Here is a 23,392-nt window from a genome sequence, read left to right on the forward strand (position 1 = left end):
AAATCCTGCTTGAGCACAGCTATATCGACTACTGGGACACCTTCTACGCCGCGTTCGGCGCCGGCCTGCCCAAGCGAAGCGACGCCTACGTGAAGCACGTGTCCATAGTCGAGGCGGCCGTCTTCGAGGAGCTCTTGGGCGTCGTCAACAATGAGAACAAGGAGCCCGCCCAGTTTCAGCTCGGCGATATCGGCGTTCGCACGCCGGCGTTGCCGGCGAGCCGTTGGATTGAGCAGCTGAGCGCGAACACTGGTTCCATGAAGGAAGCGACGAACGGCTCCGCACGTGCTGACGGCTTCGCGCCAGCCGACACCCTCACGGTCACGGATATGGCACTGCTCGTTGCGGTAGACAGACTGTTCGCCGTGCACAACACCACCGTGCTGTTGCGCCACCTCTCATGGTTCTTCATTCAGGTCAGTGGCGCGCCCGCTATAGTGAACAAACCGCACTGTTATCTCGTCCATTGTGCACCGCAGGCACGGTTTGCCAGCACGTAGCTTTTAAAAGGCAATCGGCAGTGTCGAGGAGCCTTACAAATGCATCCGTGGCAGGACAGGGAAGAGGTTCACAAGCTGATGGCGCCATGGACATGTTATCAACGTCGTCATCAAGCTTAGCACACGCACTTTTTGCGTAGCTTTTCTTTTCAAGCTTATCAAAGCCTTGAAGGTTAAAAAGTGTAAGCGCCACGTGCTCAAACCTATCGCACTTTGCCTTTAACGAAAATGTGGCCGCTGCGTCCGTGTTTCCAGTGATGTCCACCAGGTAGCGGCACATTTATTTTTATCAGGAAATGGGCACAATTTGAACCAAATGCGAAACAACTCACTCAGATACCTTCATCATCATCATCAGCCGGGCTACACCCACAGCAGGACAAAGACCTCTCTCATACCTCTCCAATCAACCCTGTCCTGTGCCAGCTGCGGCAACCTTATCCCAGCAAGCTTCTTTATCTCATCCTTCCACCTCTTTCTGCCGCCTCAGGCTAAGCTTGCATTCACTTGGTCCGTTACCCTTAAGTTGAACCCTTTCAGTTAGCCTCCACGTTTCAGCCCCCATAGGTGAGTACCGGTAAGATACAACTGTCACATACTGTTCTTTTGAGGAATATTGGTAAACTGCCGCCATGATCTGAGAGAACCGGCCAAATGCGCTCCGTCCCATTTTTATTTTAGTTCTTTCCCTTTGGTGATCCGGATCTGACGGTTACTACCGGCTCTAAGGAGACGTATACGCTAACCATTTCCAAAGCATCGCTAGCAATTATAAATTGCTGTTCTTTTGCAAAACTGTTGAACATTACTTAGGTTTTCTGCATATTAATTTTTAGGCCCAGCATTCTGCTCTGCCTAAGTCATTGATCATGCTTGTAAATCATCCCCTGAGTGACTTAGCAAGGCATCACTAGCGAATTGCAGATTACTAAGGTAACCTTCATTAACTCTTTTCAGATACCTTAACCAGTCGTTTAGGCATAGTGGCCGGCAGGGGCAATGTTCGACTTCTAAGTTATGGGTTGAGGTTTGGCCAGCATTGCATTAATTGTAGGAGAAAGTTCGATGACCCTGGCACAGATTCAAGGTTGCGTAGTTCGTCCACATGGTACAATGAGCAGTTTCTATACACGCGTGTCCCACGCACTGAGAACATTAGTCTTCCTTTTAGCTGACTTAAAGACACCCCTACCGCTATGAACGGTAAAGGCAAGTACACCCACCACCGAGCCGTCTGTGGCCGTGTGGCACCTAGCTACGACACTGCTCGGCTGGTAAGAAATCGATGCTCGCTTTCTTCCTTCGATTGAGAGTAAGTCAGCAGAATACACTACTGTCTTAAGTGAATACACTGATACGCCCCTACCGCAGATATTCGCTGCCCTGGCCGACCGGGACCTGTTGGCGGCCAAGTATGCAGACCAAACCAAGGCCGCCGAGCATAGACACGTGTTCTGCGCCACTGAGGTGGAGGACGCGTACGGACCGCTGGTGCCTGCCCTCTATGTCTTCCCCCGCTTCACGAACCGCATGCGACGTCTCGTCGATGACGTATTCAGCAACGTCTGCAAGGTACTATACGTACTTTGATTTTGCGTTGCACGTGGCTTCGCATGCGTAAATTGACATGACCATTGTCGTATAAACACAAGACCACTGACAAGATCGACTGGCCCTACCAAGATAGAGGACGCCTCCTGCCGCGCCGATGCAGCAACACATCGCTGCCTACGGAAACATGACTATTTTTAACTTTTCGCGCACAACAGATGAAGACTGACTGCCAGTGAAAGCTTTATAGAACTTGAGGCTGCGGAAGAGCGCATGAATTAAAAAAAAAAGCTACATCAAAGCAAGTTGGATCAAAAACCCTCTTACAAACATTTCACCAGGCCGAGCCAAAGCCTGCATACATTGGAAAACCGAGCATTCCAAATAGATAAACCTGTAAGCGGTCGCCAACAGTTTACGCACGCATGTATGCAGTCGGCAGTTCACGCATGCGGCCACGAATTGAAAGATGTGCCGTGCGCTCCAACCCCACCTCCCCCGCCGCGGTGGCTCAGTGGTTACAGTGCTCGGCTGCTGACCCGAAAGACGCGGGTTCGATCCCGGCCGCGGCAGCTGAATTTCGATGAAGGCGAAATTCTAGAGGCCCGTGTGCTGTGCGATGTCAGTGCACGTTAAAGAACCCCAGGTGGTCAAAATTTCCGGAGCCCTTCACTACGGCGTCTCTCATAGCCTCAGTCGCTTTGGGACGTTAAACCCCAATAAACCAAACCAAACCCCACCTCCATGCCGCGAGGAAATTAAGCTTTTCCATGTCTTCTGGGCTCCGAAAACCTCTGTAGAAGCCTGTACTTTATTTTCACAGTAGGAAACGGTTTTTAGTCGCATGCCATAAATTCTCGCAGAGCTGTAGAGAAGTCAACGATATGGCAAAGTGAACGCGTCGTTACTGCGGCCGTTAGGCCGAACCGACGTGTTGGAATGTTCATTAGTGGTAGCGGCCTGCTAGATTTGTCAGCTTTTCTTTTCACATACGCGTGGTGGCTGCGAATAGCACATGCTTGTCAACGCGCAGGCCGCCCGCGACAAGGTTGGCTCGCTCGTGTGGGGAGACATGGACACGAGGCAGGTGGCGCTCAAGAAGCTCAACAAAACGCGCACCGTACTCTGGCCGCCGGAGTCCATCTTGTCCAACGAGCGACTCAACGAGCTGTATGCGAACTTCGCCTCGAGTCTCACGGCAAACACGTCCCTCTTCATCGAGCACTGGGTCGATGCCCAGAAAAGCCTACGCGTCCTGTACGACGTACCGAGCTTCCGGAAGGACCCGGACATGCCGCCCAATTACGTGCTGCCCTACTTCGACTACGACTACCTGCAAAACCGCGTGCTTATCTCAGTGGCCGCCCTGCACGGCATCCTGAGGGCAGTGCAAGCCACACCGGCCGTGCTCTATGGCGGTCTGGGCTTCTCCTTCGCCCGCCAGCTATTGCGCGCCCTGGACAGCGGCGGACTCAAGATCGACCCCGAAGGGAACGTCTTGCCCGACACATGGGCTTCCCCACAGTGGAAGGAGGCCGCGCAAAAGAGGCAAGTCTTTCTGCGACGATGTCTCTCGACGCGATTTCGCCTTTGTCCAGAGACACAACGGCGCAAATCCTTTGGTCTTTTTTCGCTTCCCACAGTCATGGCCGCTAGCATCACGCTTGGCGTAGAAATATTACTTTCTTCCCTTTGTACTGTACCACTTGCGGAGCCAGTACACCTCCCAACATCACTATACATGTGGGAATGCTCACATTACATCTGTGTCCCGCCCATTCGCACACCCACCCGAACCACTTGGAGAGCGCCCTTCTGGCTCACGAGCCGGTGACCAGCACAAGCTGATTGACCTGATTGACCAGGTTAGGCTGGAGGGGAAGGCCACAGGGCTGTTGGAATAAGAAGCCGTCCCCCGGGAAGGTTTTAATCTTTGTTATTAAATAAAGTTTAAACTTTTCTTCTGGGTCTTGCGCTCATGCATGGATGGAGGGAAGTGGGGAGTTTTTGTGTATTCAGTTCACCCCCCAAATGTGCAGGGCGGCCTGTGTAGCTCCGGCCTTTGATAGCCCCTTTCCGGAAATTCCGGCGCTCGAGGCAACCCATGCAGCCTTCCAGCATCAGCGTCAGCGCAAGCCAAAAGACCCTAAGGACCTGCACGATGACGAAGCCAACGACGTGGTGCAGGACCTCCTCCACAGGCGCATCATGAGCGAATACACCGAGCAGCAGGTGTTCTTCATAACTGCCTGCTTCACGCTCTGTCGCCTGCCCAATACCATCAGGTACGCGGGACCTCCTTTTATATCGCATGACCTTATTACAGACATGGAGAGTTTGGCTGTGAGCAGTAGATGACACTACGTTGTTTCAGGCAAACCATCCTTAAGCCTTCTTGAGGGATGCCAATTCTGCGACTGCGGATGGTTCACTCGGAACACAGTGTTGCAGTGAACTACAGTGCTTAAGTGCACTGATTCTTAATTTATTTTCAGTTTTGTTCATTCCTGACCCGTCTGTATCATCTGAAGAACAAACATGGGTAGATAAAGATGCTCATCTTTTACACTGTCTGCAATGATGACAAAATTGCAGGCATGCCCTCATAACATGTTTTATAAATAATGGTTGGAGATCTTGTTTTTATTTTCTTTAAAATTTTAACAAAAGGTCATTAATTACTGGTAGAGCACTTAATCTGTGCTTGTAGAAGGAATTTGTATCACTAATATCAAAAGTAACGGAAGTTAAGTGACGTAACCTTTACACAAAAACGCAAGTGGAAATTATTTATAAAAGGTGTGTTGCCATGTGTTACCTAGGCGTTGTGCTAGGCTGAGCGAGAAACCGGGAAAATGGTCCCCATGATGATGACAACTGCTGCATAACCATGACGGCAGCCAGAAGACGATTTTTCATCACGGTTATGCATGGTAGCGACGGAATTGCTGATTAATCATCGTGGTAGACAGAACACCACATTTTTGCGATGTTTATGCATGGTTTTGAGCGTCTACTATCAGTCAATAACCTTACACTAACAGACGACAAGGTGGAGCCTTCCAATCACAGTGGTGTGCAAGGTAGCGGAGCAATGTCTCAAAACGTACAACTGCACTACTTTCAACAGTATACCATATTATCATGGTGCTGGTTTCTATACTATGTTATTTTGCTTCTTTGACTGAATAATTCTTAAGTGACAAACTGCTAGCTGCGGCGTGCATGTCAAGGACACTGACTGTTTTTGGTTAAAACCGAATTTCGAAAATTGAATTTGGCATACATTTCTCAGTTTAAACCGAAATGTCAAACCTCTATTTGTAAACTCAACAGAAACTAACACGTTGTCTAATTATTGGTTGCTAGCCTTAACAATGCTGCTTCCAAGGGCTCGTCTTTTTTTTCCGGTTCGTGATGCCGTGTCTTCAGCTCAACAGTGTGGACATGTTCATGTCTTACTGTAAGCCACGAATTCAGAGTTCAGTCCCCGTGAACAACATGCTCACGGTCTGCTTGTCACGAGACTCAGTCAACATCAAAACACACAATGCTGCTATGATAGGCACACTTACTAGTGAACAAGTCTACAATACTTAGGCTGAGTACCTTTTCAGTCACTTTCGCTGCTCTAGAGCACTTGCCTATAATTACTAGCATAAAGAGCATGGTGATCCAAGGATGTTTAAAAGCAGTAACATGAGATTTAGAAGTCTCACTAAATTTTCGTTTTTTTCTGCAAATGCCAACAGGTCCTTTGGTGGCGATTGCAACAAAGCGGCCATGCACTTTGAGCCCTATGCTGAGGCCTTCAACTGCAAGCCGGGCTCCAGGATGAACCCTTCAGTCAAGTGTCCCTACTTCAACTGAGACACAATAACGGCAGCGAAAGTGTGGTGGCTCTAATTAAGACCGAATATGTACATACTCCTCACCTACACCTACACATAGACAATGCCTTACGCACGTGCTTCTGATAACACTTCACTGTTTCCATGAGTATTTGAGGATGGATTTTGTTAGAGGGGAATCAGAGGCCATGTCAAATCTGCATGTTTTCTCACAGTGCCGGTATTGCATACTGCGTCCACACGTCATCTGCGTCCCTGAACAGTGCTATTTTGTGCAGGTGCCTGGTAAGAAATGACAGGCAATTAACTTCGCCCTTTGTGCGAGTTTCTCCTTTGATACAGAACTGGACAATTGATAGCCGCTTGGAATGGATGCACAGAATTTCAGAGATATTTGTTCATATGTTGCTTCAACAATTTATACTGATGCATCAACTCAAAGAAGTACAGTAGCTGCATGTTCTTGATAGTGCATTGGCATCTTTATGCGGGAAAATGCCAAAAGTTCATTATTGTAAAAATAATGCCGAGCTTGTATAGAGACTATTGGTTAGCTGGAATCTGCTAACCATCTAACTCGTTATCTGCCATTATAAGAAACAGAGGTGGCACCGGTGTTGAACAATGCATGTTAGCCAGTATCATAGCCAGTATCATATGATGCACCTCTAAGAAATAAAACTGCTTCGGTCACAACCGCTGTAAAATATGCGTCTTCTGTATGGGACCCTAACATTAAGTCACTGATGAACACTTTAGAATCAATTCAGAATCGTTCAGCCCGTTTTATTTTGTCTAACTACTCGCGTTTCTCTAGCGTCACACTCATGAAGAGAACTCTAGACCTTCCAGATCTTTCACTCCGGCGTCATCTTTCTAGACTTTTCACTTTCCAAAATATATATTACACAAATCAATTGCTAAAACAAAGTCTTTTCGCTGTTCCAAGTTATGTATCATCTCGCATTGATCACCGACTCAAAGTGAGTGTTCCAGGTTGCAGAACTAACCAGTATTTTTATTCTTTCCTGCCCAAGACCAGCTTAGACTGGAACCACCTGCCCGCCAGCATCGTCTCCATCTCTGAACCAGAAGTTTTTAGATCTGCTCTTCTTCATCACCTATGTTAACTACTCTCCTTATTGTATTTTATTCGTATAAGCATACTTACCACTCCTACCTGTAACGCCTCAACGGCCCTGATAGTAACGAAATAAATAAATGAATAAATAAATAAATAAACAGCACCTGACATGTGCTTCCAACAGAATTGCTTTTCGCTTCTGAGACGAGAAAGCTGAGGCTTTAGAAGCCTATTATAATTAATGATTTCACATGTAAACTTATCACCAAACTTGGCTTCTAGCATCAGACCAGCCACAGTAGAGTGGCGGAGCCCTGTGGAGCATAACCAACTTGTTCGAAAAATGTGTGCTCCATATTGCCATGTCTCTTAGCGATGAAAGAATTGTAATATTTCTGCAGCAGAAGCTGGCAGACAAATTCTGCAGAGAAAGAATATATTGCAAAAATTCCACTATTCATATATGTTTTGTATCGGTTTTGCTTGTGTGTGTATATATTATCGTGATATTAAATGCTGTGAAAGTGCTCAATACATGTTAAAAGGTCAGCACTTGCAAGTGTTTCTCTCACCATCATTCTCGGTTGCATGATTACTACAGCTAAGCATTCCAGCAACTATGTTGCTATCAGTTCACATAACTTCCACAAGTTGTGGGCAACTGTCCACATGAAACAGTTTCGCTCCATGCTTGAGCAAACGTCATGTTTGTGCATGCTGTTCTTATCTAGCTATGCATCAATGTGAAGCTTATCACAAGTTACACTGTGTTGCCATACCCCTACATAATGCTTTTGGGCAAAAATGAGAGAAGTGGGGAAAGTGGGTGAGGGAACGAGCGCGGGTTAATGACATCAGAGTCGAAATCAAGAGGAAGAAATGGGCTTGCGCAGGGCATGTAATGTGAAGACAGTCGCTGGTCCTTAGGTAACAGAGTGGATTCCGAGAGAAGGCAAGCGTGGCAGGGGGCGGCAGAAAGTTAGGTGGGCGGATGAGATTAAGAAATTTGCAGGGATATGGTGATGACCGCAGCTGGCAAAGGACAGGGTTAATTGGAGAGACATGGGAGAGGCCTTTGCCCTACAGTGGGCGTAGTCAGGCTGATGAGCTCCTTGGTCTCTGAGAATGAAAGCATATCGGCATATGCATTAGTCACGACTTACGAGTGGGGTTCAATATGTTTTGCCCCTGGGTGAATAATATCTATATTATACAAGGGAGTAATTATTCAATATTATTCAATGAAATATGCTAAACAAATAAAATTCTAGATATCCTCTTTCCTAGAAGCGCACCACTTTTTGATATTAACCCCCTTTTTTATATAGCAACGACACACTCTTGTTACCGTTACTGGAGTAATCTTGGCATGCTATTACCTCTTGCATTACAGAATGCTATTACATTACATTACATTACACTATTACATTACATTACAGAATCTATTACAGAATGATTGTGGTGCACGGTATAGCTGTCGTGTTTGTCGCATGCAGAGCATGTGCACCACAAACGTTCCTTCATCATATCACTCTTCTTTATTTCACCCTACCCCTCTGCCTCAACCAAACCTCCTTTCCCTCTGCAATTACCCCCCCCCCCCCCCCCCTTTTTCTTTAATTATCAGTCTAGTACTCTTACCTTATGCCCTGCAACTCTTGCTATCATTTTTCAGGAACCCTTGGTTTCTGCACCTTCCCCTCGCCGCCTTCCTTTTGCGCTTTCTCTGCACCCACCCACCATTTTCACTCTTTCCTTTTTCTCGGTATTTCATTCTGTCGAGCTGCTCAGTTCCTTAACATACTTTTTCCAGGTCAACTCAGCCAGTCATACCATGCCACCTGTCACAGCTGGACACGCATCCTTTCAAGCCCAGGGTTGCTATCCCTCCATGCTCCACACCATCAGATTCCTTTCTGCTGAGCTGGTGCATTCTTTATGACAGTTCTGCAGGTCAACCGGTCAATTCTTTTTAACAGCCATCCTGCCTGGACAAGATTTTCAAGTTCACACTCCGCACATAAACACCCTTCCCACGTCACACCCTCCTTTCCCACACCACGACCTCCTCCTCTGAGTGAAGGCCCTATATAAACCATGCCAATGATGTACGCTTTGCCCAGACGAAGACAAGTCCTTTAGCCAAAACGTTGTCAAGCATCCTGAGGCTTCCCTATCCCTTGTTCACTTTGTGTGTGTCAAGAAACCATCTGCCTGCTCTCTCTCTACCATGGAGTCTAAGCCATAAGACATGCAAGGCAATATAGCCACCCATTTTTCTATGGCAGCGTGCAGACCAACGCGCCATTTGTAGAAGCGCACTGCCATTGGTAGTGTCTATGCCAAAAGTGATGTGCTCCTAGAAGAGGGCACCCCGAAGTTTGTCTAATAAAAAAGCTATAGCCAGGAGGCAAAACTTGCTCAACGTGCCTTGTAACATAACGTGTTGCTACACTGCTCCGTTTTCACTACTCTATGAGCTGTGCAACGAGTTGAGATTTCTGCTCACTTGAACCGAACAAGTGAATTAAAACTACTGGACACAGTAAGACTAAAATTTAGCTTGCAAAAGGTGTTTCAACTAGCATTTACTATGCACAGTGACGCTGCTGGCAAATTTCAATTTGGAGCACTTTGGAGCAGTGAAAGCCTGATCTAGGAGCACTACAATTAAAATTTCAAATTTGTAGCACTTCCAAGCAATGAAACACTAATTTGAAGCACTTTGGAGCACACAGTAAAAATAATTTGACCAAAAATTAAAGCTCTATCAGTTTAATGTTGTACGACTGAAGATGACACATTCATGAAATCTCAGTGTTTGCTTGAAAAGCACATATTTTGCATATATTCATGAGCGTAGTAGTTCAGATATGCTGCTATGTGGCTCTCCAGTCTTCCTTACAAAGCTTAAAAGATGTTAAATTTTGATATTAAAACTCTCCCAGCTATTTATTTATGCAAAGCCAGTTCTATCACATTTCCTTGCAGACGTGTGCCTGCCTTACTCAGAGGCAACTAACTCCCCCCAACCTTGTGGGCAAAGCCAGTTTTCATTAGTCTCTCTAGTGGTTGAAGCATTGTCTTTGACAGTTCTTCAGGCAGCACGGCTGCACTAACCCTACACAACATACAGCGTCATTTTTTTTTTAAAGGGTCCACGCACACAGACGCTCTTGTTGTGCTTTTTATGACAAACGCTCATGGATAGAACGAACCTTCATGTATGCTGTACTCAGCTGTAACGAAGCCTCAGGTGCCACAAACTCGAGTGCGAGAACTTGCTGCACAACTGCAGTCTTCACCGCGCATGTATATTTTCCGCACAAAATATTCTGCACATGTAGAAAAGATGGCCATTAAATCAATGCAACAGAAAGCATGAAATACCTCGTGTGAGCTGAGCATCGCTGTCTAGTGCGAGGCTGCCCATGTTAGGTATGTTGCAATCCTGCCGAATGAACGCGAAGTGGAGGGAGACACTAATGTGCTGTCAGCACTTGTCCTTTCCTGCAACCTCCCCCAGTTATTGAAACAGAGAAATATGAGCTATTTTTTATATTGGGCAGTAAAAGAAGTGATCTTATCCCCCCTCAACCATACTGCAGGAAGCAACGCAATCTTATCTGCGCTAGAGTGTGTTTGTCAGATCTCCTGAGCTACATGCACAATTCACTCACTCATTCGAAGAAAGACGAACATTACATAGTTGCTATAGACCGACACCTTTGCCAGCCCTGCACAACTGCATGGCTCTTAGACTAAATTAGACGAGCGGATCAGAGCCTTGTGATAACTTTAGTTGTCATGCAAGCGGAGACCGCTGCCTGTGAAGTTCTCAAGAGGTAGCCTCTCTTTCCAAAACTCCTTGCTATTTATTTGGCCCAGAAACTTCGGAAGCGCTACATTTAGACTAAAGGCTGCATAGAATGGAATGCTTTCTATGCGTCGCCGCCACACCTGCACGCGGTGTTGGCGCAGACTCTCCACAAGCTCTCGCCCGTCACTGTCTAACAACGATGGCATTTATTAGATGCGATGCACAATATGCACAGAAAGTGCTATATCTAAGTGAAAATTGTAGGAATAATTGATATTTTCCTTCTAGTTAAGATCAAGCTCTGATCACTTCACTCACGCTAGGCCTAATTAAGCTGCCCGTTTGCATCGTGCTTATGAAAGGGCAGATTTGAAGGGCGTATGAAGGACACCGATCGGCCTAATCTCAATGCGTGTGCTGCTTGTGTTGTTTTATATGGTCGCGTCCAGCTGAATAACCATTAGACGCCACCGTCCAATTCCAAAGCAGTCAATTTGGAACAGTGTGGCATCGCTGCATGCAGATACACAAGGAGCACACAGAAATAAACTTCCACATAAACAATAGCGAAAACTTCGCCAGATATTCTGCAAGAAAAAGCTTATGTGGATAAGTAAAGAAGGTCACACTGTTGTCATTTTTGCACAGCATTCATTTTTTTCCACAAAAAGGCATGGCTGCAACCATAAATAACTTTTTGGTGACATTAGGTATTGGCTTAGGCTGTGCATTGAAGATAATTTAGCCTGCTCTAATGCTGCGTTTTAGGTGAAGTGAAATTAGTACTCCACATCCTGTGAGGTTTGGAAGTTCTTCAGTAACCAAACGATCAAGTTCTTAGCTACTTTACCAACATATTTACAATTTGTATCCCATACTCCACAAGGGTTGGATGTTCTCCTCTTTCAGTATCCAAATGAGGTTTCTAACCACTTTATCCATGTATGTACAGAACAATAGTATGAAAGAAACGTGCAGATCACGTTTCAGCAGACATCTCCACATCTTGATTGGCAGCTCGTGCTGCAGCCTTTTTCGCAGCTCTGGCTGCCTTCTTTTCTTCTGGTGTCTTCTTGAGGCCTTTGAGCTTCCTCGTTTGCAGTTTGCCAAAGTCTTGCTTTTCCATGTGGATACGTCCCATAGTGGCACCCAGAGGTGTCTTCTCAATGTTCTTCTTCTTTTTGACCTGAGGCAAAGCAGAGAAAACACACACGTCCATAAACAAGCCAGCAATTAGCAAGTTAAAGAGACGTGTCTGTAGCACTAATGAGACAGTAGAATATTTGACATGGTGCTGCTTGCATTCTTGACATGTGCATTAAGGAGTGTTTCTGTATCCATAGAAAAAAAAAAAAAACTGTGGTCATACAGTTAAACCCCCGCTAAAATGAACGCTGCAACAGCGAAATTTCCCCCACAACGAAGTATCTGTGATTCCCACACACGCACACACGCACACACGCACACACACACACACACACACACACACACACACACACACACACACACACACACTCCCTGCCAGCGAACCATTCAAGGCAATGCAATTACTTCCCTCCGCAACGAACCATTTTCGAAGCAAGGTTCTGCTTCAATGGAATTTTTCCGACTAAACGACTTTTTTGGCACAGGTTACACCAAAAATGGCAGCCAAAGACAGTTTGAATTTTCAACATCGCAGCTGACATTCCCAGCAGAATTGGAATTAATCGGACATGTGCGTGTAATGATGTGATGTGGCGCAAGTCTGCTTGCGACGATTTTGCAGAGGACGTGGACTCGGCGCGGACTCTGTACTTCCGAACCGCGGTCGCTGCTGCAAGGCGGCTTTTGGCTTTTTTGCTCGCTTCGCTGATGATGGCATAACAGAAGCATTCATTTCAGTGTGAAGCTATCGTGTCAATGAAAACCAGTGAAACCCTAAAACATTTTATGAAAAGCGGCAGATAGTTCCAAAACTTCATTGCAGAGCACGTTAGGCCTAGCGACACCGAGCAAAGTGGCGTGTAACAATCCGATGTTGCTCGGCGTGCCAGTGGGCGGCATGTAGTAGCAAGACGTCTGCTGCCGGCTAGGGCGTACTCAAGTCTCGCTTTTGTGCCACAGGCGAGCATCATGGTAATGTTTTATTTCAGTGCACTGGGCACTGACCTAGTAGAGGCATTGAGTGTGGCGGTGGCTCTAAGCGAAGACTCACAAAACGTATTTGAAGAATCTGAGCAACTGCATTTCTGGCACGTCGTCTGAAGCATTGATTTTGAGGCGCATGTGACCGCTACTAAACGTGCAGCGACACTGGCACAGATCAGCTTCTATGGTCACTGCATGAGAGCACTAAGCTATCGCCGCAGCCTATAACGCCACCTCGTGCGAACTGCCACACACTCGCGCTGTGTGTGTGGCACATAATTAGCCCCCTACGGCAGTGGAGACACCAATCGCACTTTGAGCTATATGGCTGTAGCGAAAGAGAGATGTGTGTTGCCTGCGTTTGCGTTGACAACGTTTTGGCAGAAACGAAAAAAGCAGTAGGCTGCCAGTGTTCACTTGGTTGACTGGCGTTAGGGTTTACGTTCTAGACTATTTTTGAGGATTTTTGAGGCTGATTTTGAGGAAAGGAAAGGCGCATAACCGGCTTCCTGGGTTAGTGGACATTTAATTGCACTTTCAGGTACCTGGCGCTGATGTCCACCAGCAAAAATGTGCTTTCACACAATATTTCCTGCTCAGGAATGCTAAACCGCCAGCAACTTTTTTATTGCCCAGGACTTTGAGTGCATGAGTCAGAAATATGTCAGTGAAGTTTTACTGTATAGAATGAAGCTAAAAACTGAGCTTGCCTACCAGCAATTTAACCACATCTCGCATAAAAGCTACTAACCAGTGCGGCTGCCACACATCAGGAATTTAAAAGCTGAACAGTAAATTATTAAAAAATTGGCCCCGAAATACACAGCACCACTTTTTTTTCTTCTTCCAAGTTTGAATGTTATAAATGGTTGGTTGGTTTATGGGGTTTAACGTCCCAAAGCGACTAAGACTATGAGAGACGCCGTAGTGGAGGGCTCCGGAAATTTCGACCACCTGGGATTCTTTAACGTGCAGTGACATGGCACAGTACACGAGCCTCTAGAATTTCTCCTGCAAAGAAATTCAACCGCTGCGGCCGGGATCGAACCCACGTCTTTCGGGTCAGCAGCCGAGCACCATAACCACTGAGCCACCGCGGCGGCAAATGTTATAAATGGTGGCTCAAGCAGCAATCCTTCAGACCATGCCTCCATTTTATAATGAGTTCATCAATGAGCCTTCTACCATTTCTACAACAGAACAAAACTAGTTTTACTCCCATGATACCCTTATAAAGCTGAAAACATTAACCCATCAGAAATGGAAGCCTCATGCACTGACAAAACTGGACTGCACTCAGCAGTGTCATAGCAAAGAAGCAATGTGTGGTCTTGGAGCAGTTATACCTTGTTCTGCTTGGGCTGCCTTCTTGCCGCTTTAAAGAGGTCATCAGATGCAATCTTGGTTCTTCTGAGGGTGAAGTCCGCATGAGGCCCAATCTCCTCCAGTTCCACACGTGGAGTCTTGGTTCCAGACTTTTTCATCAAAACCCTGCATGCATAGCATGCGAAGCAGTTATACAAGCAGCCTCCATCCCCACATATTAATTCAGCCCACAGTGTTTACAGAAAAAACAGGCTATTTTTCATCCTTTGCATGACCACTGTTAATGCTTGTGCTCTTCGTACTCATTCTCAAGGACAGAGACAGGACACTCCACTTCCCCATTTCCAACTCCTGTATTTCCAGTTTTACCCAAACCACTGGTTATTGATGCTGTGCACTTTTGAGCTTGCAGCAACTAGACCTCAATCCTGAGCATGTACTATCAGCAAGAAATGAAATGCAAACAACACAAGTGAAGCACAGGCAGCAAAATACTAAGCTCTTAGCGAGGGGACGCTCAATACTAGCTCTGGTTATTTTCACTTTTAAGGCACGAAGACTCCTCTTCAGAAGTGTTATTCAACCTCGCTTGTATGTCCACCCTAGGAGCTTATTTAATAAGTTGGTGTTTTTTTTTTCTGACCTTCTTAGTTTTCTTGTTTGCGTTTTATTTGTTGCTGACAGTACCCTATGGTTGAGGGCATCAAGGGCTTGGGCTTGACACAAGTCCATTTAGTAATGAAGTTATCAGACACCAATCAAGGAGCTTCCATACCAGAAGCATTGTTGTCAAGAACAATACAGCAACATAAAAAGAATGATCAGACTGCACATCAGCTTACTTGTAACTCCTCAGCGTTATCTTGTCCTCAGCTGCTGTGAACATTATCACATGCTCCAGTCCTTGTAGACTGATGGCCTCAGCTACCTCACCTCTGAAGAAGTCTGGAATGGAAGCCAATAAGTACATACATCTACGTATGCATGCTACATATCAGTGCTATAACCAATTGTTGAACAAGCACTATGAAACCAAGGAGGCACTGTTTCTAGTTGCACCTCACAACTGCTTGAGCTTAGCCTACTGACAGTCAAAAAGTGCATTGTAATGTCTCGACATTACACAATATTTAAAAATACACAAAATGGCACTATTTCACAAAGTTCATGTGGCAACAAGATATGGTGTGCATTCAAAAGGAAAAGACAAGACTATTGTTGTCTCGGAGAGAATAAGCCTTCTAAAGACAGTGCACAACAGCACATACCTATGAAGAAGTTCTTCAGTCGTCCAAGGTCTTTATTCTGTTCAAACTGCTCACCAGCAAAAATAAGCATGGGCTTTGTACCTACAGGCACCTTAGGAACCTGAAAAATATCCATCCTCATTATGCCTCACAACATAAATCCAAGACAAGCTGTACTGCAATGTGACACATTCCAGCTGACAACAAAAAAAAAACCTCCCAAAACAGCACCTACAATCCACTTTCTGCAGCATTTAAAAATGTTGAATTCAATAGTTCATATCATACTAGTGCAAAGTTGGGCAATAGATGTTGGTTTGTGTTATTTTAATGCTTCCGATATTTGTGCCACACATGTGAGTATACTTTTGGGAGCGTTTATTACGCATAGCCATGGTCACAAACTCCAGTATCATTACAAAGGCATGCACCAAGTTGTGTAGTCCATTGTTAACAAGTTGTTTTTAACTGTCGCTGCTAATGGCATTAATGACAGCAGGTGCAATATATTGGTACAAGCTTAGCGCAGCATACTGTTACAGCCGTAAGTGTGGACAATAATATTAAGGCAGTGTCTATTCTATTGGCAGCCGGCAAAATTACTCTGCTGAAATTCTCATGGCAATCAGTTCCAATTTGCTACTCAGAACGACATATGAAGATTTTTTTTCCCCTGATGGGCCCAATTCCCTCAGCCCTGTTTCTTTTGGCTAAAGTTGGGAGAAGTACCATACTAACCAAACACCTGCCAATGATCAGCTATGTTGCAGCTCGAGAGTAATTCCTTTGCTATTTCTATGGCTCATGCTGGCTACGAAGCTATAAAATCTCAATCTATGTCGCTTGACACAGCCGAAAGAGGGAAGCAATGAATGACAGTTTGCACAAAGTCGACAACAAGGGCACCACAGTCTTGAGCTCACTGGCCTGCCCAGCCTGCCGGTGTTTCTTGCCCTCGTATAGCCTTTAAAGCTTTGTCTTCTTGCAGTGATTAGGCTCTAAGTGGACTGCACTTAGCTGATTAAACATGCTGAAATTCCAAGCTGGGCTGTTTTTAAGTGTTATAAACCATAAGGCTGCGTGTTAATCATCTCACATGAACATTATCTTAAGATTTCCTAGTTAGATTACTGGTTGCAGATGCTTTGATCTCAAGCTGCACCTATTTCTGGTTGATAAAAATTTCTTCACACACTGCAGTGTGGCACATAAAGTCGAGATCACTTTATTTCCGGAAAGATGGCTATCAGAGTACCAATAACTAGTTTAAGGGACAATGACATGTGAAAGCTAAATGCCAGCAGAATTTCAGGCCAGTGGTCTCCCTGGTTGCTAGCAGAATAGGCGCTGCCTTAACTTAGTATTCTCTACATTATTTCCGATCACACGTCAACACAATCTTTTACACATCAGCACAATTTTCTAATTCAGTCATCTTGCTATTTCTTCATGCAATATTATTACCTTAAAATCCGCCAGTGCTTTAAAATCTTCCATTCCAAGTTCAAACATATCCAAAAGGTGCCCATCGTACGTCCGACCAAGAACCAAATTGTTAGGTCGCTTCTTTGAATGCGTTCCGAGAACAAAATGTGACGAGTCATTTTTCTGTGTCATGAACTCCTGCAAAGCAAGGTTACATATGGGAGATAGATAAGCAACTGGTTAAAAGCAAGAGAGGTAAAATAAACAAAGATATATGGCTTACAAGCGCTGTCTGATCCTCGAATGGTTTCATTTCGTTTTTCCTAAAGAGAGACAACTTGTTAGATGATATCATCGAAAACAAAAGATTCAAGTGGATAATGATACTCACTTGTTGAAAAATACTGAGTTCGGCCTTTTTATAGAGCACTGGAAGAGAAAACGGCAGTCTGTAAAAGCGATGTTCCAAAAACTAGTCCAAGGCGTCACTTACAATATCCTTCATTGCTTTCAGCACTGTGTTGTTGGCATTGGACCCACGAATGAATATTGCGGACTTGGTATTTTCAACGAGCTTTGACGCGCGGTTTTCAAGAAACCGCTTTCCCCTTTGCGTCTTCGGTTTTCTAAAGAGAAAACAGATCGTGTCAAGCAATAAAAATAACGGCAATGCGTACCCGTCTCTTTCACGATCAGTAACCGAGTACACAAGTAAGCATCAAACAGGTGACAGAAAGCTGCCGCTTCCAGGTTTCTTCGCACAAATTAGCTCAATAAACCATGCCACATGTATGAGCTATCCGTAGTAAGTGCCCATATGGGTAAAATACGTACACGACACCAGGTATGCCAGCCATTTCAACGATTGATCAGACACAGGACGCACATACACGTGCCAAATATGACTATAATATGACGGTCGACTCACAGTGAACTAGCCGTAAACAAAACTACTGGATCGGATTGGCTTGGTTTGCATATAATAATGCAATAAGTGCCTGCTGTAAAAGTTCTTTAAAATTTAAATAAATCCACTAATATTAATTGATAAATTATATTTAAATGTTTAATTATTGAAAATATTTATATGTTCAAGGTAGTTTTTTTTGGTTTCGGTTTTCAATGTCGTTTTGCGAAGTCTGTGTTGCGCTACTCAGAAGGCGAATACTTACGCTTCGCCCAGCTGGCTCATTCGTGCTCTCATCTTGCAGTGGGACCGTATTTTGTGGTTGCATTTGTTTATGACCACATATATTAGTACAACTCGTGTCACGCCCGCACGCACGCACGCACGCACACACACACACGCACGCACGCACGCACGCACGCACACGCACGCACACACGCACACACGCACACACGCGCGCGCGCACGCACACACACACACACACACACACGCACACACGCGCGCGCGCGCACACACACACACACACGCACACACGCACACACGCACGCACACACACACACACACACACGCACACACACACACGCACACACGCGCACACGCACACACGCGCACACGCACACACGCACACACACACACACACACGCACACACGCACACACGCACACACGCGCACACACACACGCGCGCGCGCGCGCACACACACACACACACACACACACACACACACACACACACACACACACACACACACACACACACACACACACACACACACACACACACACACACACACACACACACACACACACACACACACACACACACACACACACACACACACACACACACACACACACACACACACACACACACACACACACACACACACACACACACACACACACACACACACACACACACACACACACACACACACACACACACACACACACACACACACACACACACACACACACACACACACACACACACACACACACACACACACACACACACACACACACACACACACACACACACACACACACACACACACACACACACACACACACACACACACACACACACACACACACACACACACACACACACACACACACACACACACACACACACACACACACACACACACACACACACACACACACACACACACACACACACACACACACACACACACACACACACACACACACACACACACACACACACACACACACACACACACACACACACACACACACACACACACACACACACACACACACACACACACACACACACACACACACACACACACACACACACACACACACACACACACACACACACACACACACACACACACACACACACACACACACACACACACACACACACACACACACACACACAAGGAACATGTGAATCAAAGGGTTGCTTTCGCTGTGGAATTATCCTCTGTCCTGGCATGGGCCGTACGTAGGCGATCTTGTTTCTTTATTCGTTTACAGAAAAAGAAGGCACGTATCACCTCCGAACGGTGTATTAAGCAAATTCTGCCCCTAAATGTGACCGTTGTGCGACATTTCAGTTTGAGCGATAATACGGTTTAGCCAAAAGAGAGACCTCTGTGAGATGTACGCTACATGTGTTTCGTGAAGCGTGTGATAACCTGATAAAGTTTGCCTTGGAGGGTTCTCTTTTTGCTAATGCTCCCACTGAATAACGGACGGCTTGGAGCTCCTTTGCTTTCCTTTCTACCTGGTCATGTGAAGCCCTCGACTACATTATCAATGATTTGCCTACATTTCTTAGTACCACATAATGTGCATGTTTCGCACGCTGCCTTGATGCAGTGAGGTTATGAAATACCACCATTTCTGGCAACTTTGAGTTATCATTGACTTTCTGTATTTCTTGCATCAGCTACGGGATTATTTCAATTATATATGACCATCTACAGTACCAGTAACGCTTAAGCGGTCGAAAATTCGGGTGCAACAGGGTAACCATGTGGCCTAGTTAATTGTTACTCCAGCGCTGTCCTGTGTACATCCCTTTCTTGCACTCCCGTTTTCGTTGCTTGTTACAGTATGTTTGCTCGAGAATAGGGGATATTCATAATTCCACAAGTGCGCTTTCCCACATAACTATGTTGCCCCAAACAAGATGGCCGATCTGAGGAAAAAACAGCGCAAACGGGGACGAAGCAGAGAGAGACACGACGCTGACTAACAACCAAGTTTTATTGCACGTTCACAGGTTAAATACCACTCGTTCGTGCAAAAAAGGAAGGAAAAAAAAAGAGAAAGAGGGAGGCGTGATAGACGAAAAACCACGTGGCATGAGATTATGCATTCATACATAGATAGTCAATTTCGCTGTCGCGAAGTGAAATGGAAGGGATGCTGACGCACTCTTCACCATTTTGCCGAATGTTGATGGCTTCTTCAATTTCTCTCGTCCGTTGGTCTGGGTAGGTAGATATGATTGTGGTGTTGCCAAGTTGGGGAGCACATTCATACTCTCGGCAATGTCTTGCCAGTTCACTGCTGATGGCGCCTTTCAAAGATCTTTTATGCTCTTGCAGCCTTTCATTTAAACAGCGCCCTGTTTGGCCGATGTAGGTGTGCCCGCATGACAGTGGTATCTGATAGACGACGTTTTTAATGCATTTCACGTGCATGTTCTTGTGCTTCTTTTGGCACTGCTTCCTTCCCGTTCGCTCACTATTTACCTTGGCACACATGCTCCTTAACTTGTTAGGTGCTGACATCAGCACTTTTACGCCAACGTTTTCGCCTACCTTCTTGAGGTTGTGTGAAAAGCCATTAATGTATGGAATTACTGCATACGGCTTCCTTTCTTGTGATGTGGCCTTGATCTTTTTCCTGCCTCTAAGCTCTTGCAGTACTCCTTCTGCGACACTGGACAGTAGCTGCGTCGGGTAACCTGCTGCTTCCAGCCGACAAATTTGGGCGTCGAAACTAGCTTGTACTTCATGGTGGCAAGATCTTGTCAATGCGGCTTTCATTGCTGCTTTCACTATTCCCCGTTTGATGATCTTGGAGTGGGCTGAGGTGTAAGGAAGCAGTCCCTTTTTGCTTCGTGGTCCGTACCGCCAACAAACATGACTGTCTAAAAAGGTTAGCGTCAAGTCAAGGAATCGCAGAACGTTGTTTTCTGGGAGTTCGCTCGTTATTTCTAGTCCTTTTAGTTCTTCTTTGAAAACGTCAATGATTTGGCCAACGTGCTGTTGCTGTCGTGCTGTCTCGTCCTCTTTATAAAGAATTAGATAGTCGTCTACATAACGGAACACCTTGATGATGCTTGTCACTTGAATAGCAGTCATAAGACTTCTGTCAATACGCGCCAGAAACAAATCACTCAGAATGGGGGCGAGCGAAGACCCGATGCATATCCCCTCTCGCTGAATGTAAAAACTACCCTTATGACTGATGATGGTGGATTAATAATTCCATAAAATTTCCTTTCGACAGGCCGCAAGAGTTCTGAAATTTCACCACGCCGTGTCGGTCAATGCACTCTTCGACTTCTCTGCACACCAAATTCTGCGGGAGCGAGTAGTACAAGTCTTTTACATCTATCGATAAGCCACTCACGTTGGGCTGACAGGCACCCTGAAGAAAGTCGTCCACGCTTTGAGGCTTGCGTATCAGGAACGGGTCGTCCACCGTGAGTTCGGTGAGGGCCCGTTGTAAAAAACCGCCCACAATGCTCTGCCAGGTTCTTTTTTCCGACACAATGGCTCTGCAAGGACACTCTTCTTTGTGAGTTATGGCTGTGAAGAAGACTGTCAGACTTGTCTCTTCGCCAGTCATGTTTGTTGGCGGTACGGACCACGAAGCAAAAAGGGACTGCTTCCTTACACCTCAGCCCACTCCAAGATCATCAAACGGGGAATAGTGAAAGCAGCAATGAAAGCCGCATTGACAAGATCTTGCCACCATGAAGTACAAGCTAGTTTCGACGCCCAAATTTGTCGGCTGGAAGAAGCAGGTTACCCGACGCAGCTACTGTCCAGTGTCGCAGAAGGAGTACTGCAAGAGCTTAGAGGCAGGAAAAAGATCAAGGCCACATCACAAGAAAGGAAGCCGTATGCAGTAATTCCATAGATTAATGGCTTTTCACACAACCTCAAGAAGGTAGGCGAAAACGTTGGCGTAAAAGTGCTGATGTCAGCACCTAACAAGTTAAGGAGCATGTGTGCCAAGGTAAATAGTGAGCGAACGGGAAGGAAGCAGTGCCAAAAGAAGCACAAGAACATGCACGTGAAATGCATTAAAAACGTCGTCTATCAGATACCACTGTCATGCGGGCACACCTACATCGGCCAAACAGGGCGCTGTTTAAATGAAAGGCTGCAAGAGCATAAAAGATCTTTGAAAGGCGCCATCAGCAGTGAACTGGCAAGACATTGCCGAGAGTATGAATGTGCTCCCCAACTTGGCAACACCACAATCATATCTACCTACCCAGACCAACGGACGAGAGAAATTGAAGAAGCCATCAACATTCGGCAAAATGGTGAAGAGTGCGTCAGCATCCCTTCCATTTCACTTCGCGACAGCGAAATTGACTATCTATGTATGAATGCATAATCTCATGCCACGTGGTTTTTCGTCTATCACGCCTCCCTCTTTCTCTTTTTTTTCCTTCCTTTTTTGCACGAACGAGTGGTATTTAACCTGTGAACGTGCAATAAAACTTGGTTGTTAGTCAGCGTCGTGTCTCTCTCTGCTTCGTCCCCGTTTGCGCTGTTTTTTCCTCAGATCATGCACCAACCAGCCCAAATTTCCACCCTTTTGAAGATGGCCGACTTCGCTATAAAGGAACTACGTGGGCTGCAGGACAGGCGCTAAAGGTGTGGATAGAATGTAAGAAACGTATTTTGGAAGAATCGAACAAAAAATCCGTCTTTCTTGCTTTGTTTCAGCTGGAAACGCATGGTCAGCCATCTTGTTTGGGACAACATTGTTATGCGAGAAAGCGCACTTGCGGGATTTTGAATATCCCCATTTTCCTTCTGTCGGGATTGGAATTATGTTATAGATTAGGAAGAAGGTGAAATTATCGCACAGAGTTTTCGTTTAAGAGCCAGTAAAAGTATACGGGCATCACCAGGTGTTTGTGATACTGGTATAAATCACCAGAAATAAAAACACTATTAAGTGCATGAACCAGTGGCTACGGCGAAAATTTTTGAAGCTGAATGAATGAATGAATGAATGAATGAATGAATGAATGAATGAATGAATGAATGAATGAAGTGGTCAACCTACTCAGACAGCGACCTGACCGCAAAAGAATTGCAAGCAAATGATATCCACTGCAAATAGCAGCCATATTACATGTCGTGAAGAAGTATACGCTCTGGACCTCATGGTAATCGTGGAAATAGATGGTAATCGTGTAAAGACACGAGCATGACACTTCATTGTTTAACGTAATTGGTAAAGATGATTTGACCTTGCCAGTTACTGCAGTGGTGGCTTCGTGCATTTGAACGAAATGAAGACACATGTGCG

The 23,392-nt window shown here is 45.6% G+C and overlaps 2 protein-coding genes across 2 annotated transcripts; one reads left to right on the forward strand and one right to left on the reverse strand.

Moving 5' to 3' along the window:
* The first annotated feature begins 3,105 nt into the window (after nucleotides 1-3,105).
* LOC149358687 (neprilysin-3-like) lies at nucleotides 3,106-6,472 on the forward strand. The gene is made up of 3 exons (XM_089568890.1): nucleotides 3,106-3,599; nucleotides 4,091-4,336; nucleotides 5,804-6,472. Exons 1-3 carry the CDS (start codon nucleotides 3,124-3,126, stop codon nucleotides 5,919-5,921), a joined length of 840 nt encoding a protein of 279 aa, XP_089425016.1. The 5' UTR covers nucleotides 3,106-3,123; the 3' UTR covers nucleotides 5,922-6,472.
* Nucleotides 6,473-11,723: 5,251 nt separating this feature from the next.
* On the reverse strand, nucleotides 11,724-17,874 carry Non3 (Ribosome production factor 2-like protein Non3). Its single transcript, XM_089570841.1, has 9 exons — nucleotides 17,769-17,874; nucleotides 17,428-17,560; nucleotides 17,326-17,363; nucleotides 17,218-17,257; nucleotides 16,974-17,132; nucleotides 15,531-15,630; nucleotides 15,105-15,207; nucleotides 14,283-14,427; nucleotides 11,724-11,992 (listed from the first exon to the last, which is right to left on the reverse strand). The coding sequence occupies exons 1-9, from the start codon at nucleotides 17,789-17,791 to the stop codon at nucleotides 11,786-11,788; spliced, it is 948 nt and encodes a 315-aa protein (XP_089426967.1). The 5' UTR covers nucleotides 17,792-17,874; the 3' UTR covers nucleotides 11,724-11,785.
* Between the last annotated feature and the right edge of the window lie 5,518 nt (nucleotides 17,875-23,392).

This window comes from Amblyomma mixtum, chromosome 2 (genome assembly GCF_055824585.1).
Source record: "Amblyomma mixtum isolate Tamu chromosome 2, ASM5582458v1, whole genome shotgun sequence".
NCBI lineage: Eukaryota > Metazoa > Arthropoda > Arachnida > Ixodida > Ixodidae > Amblyomma > Amblyomma mixtum.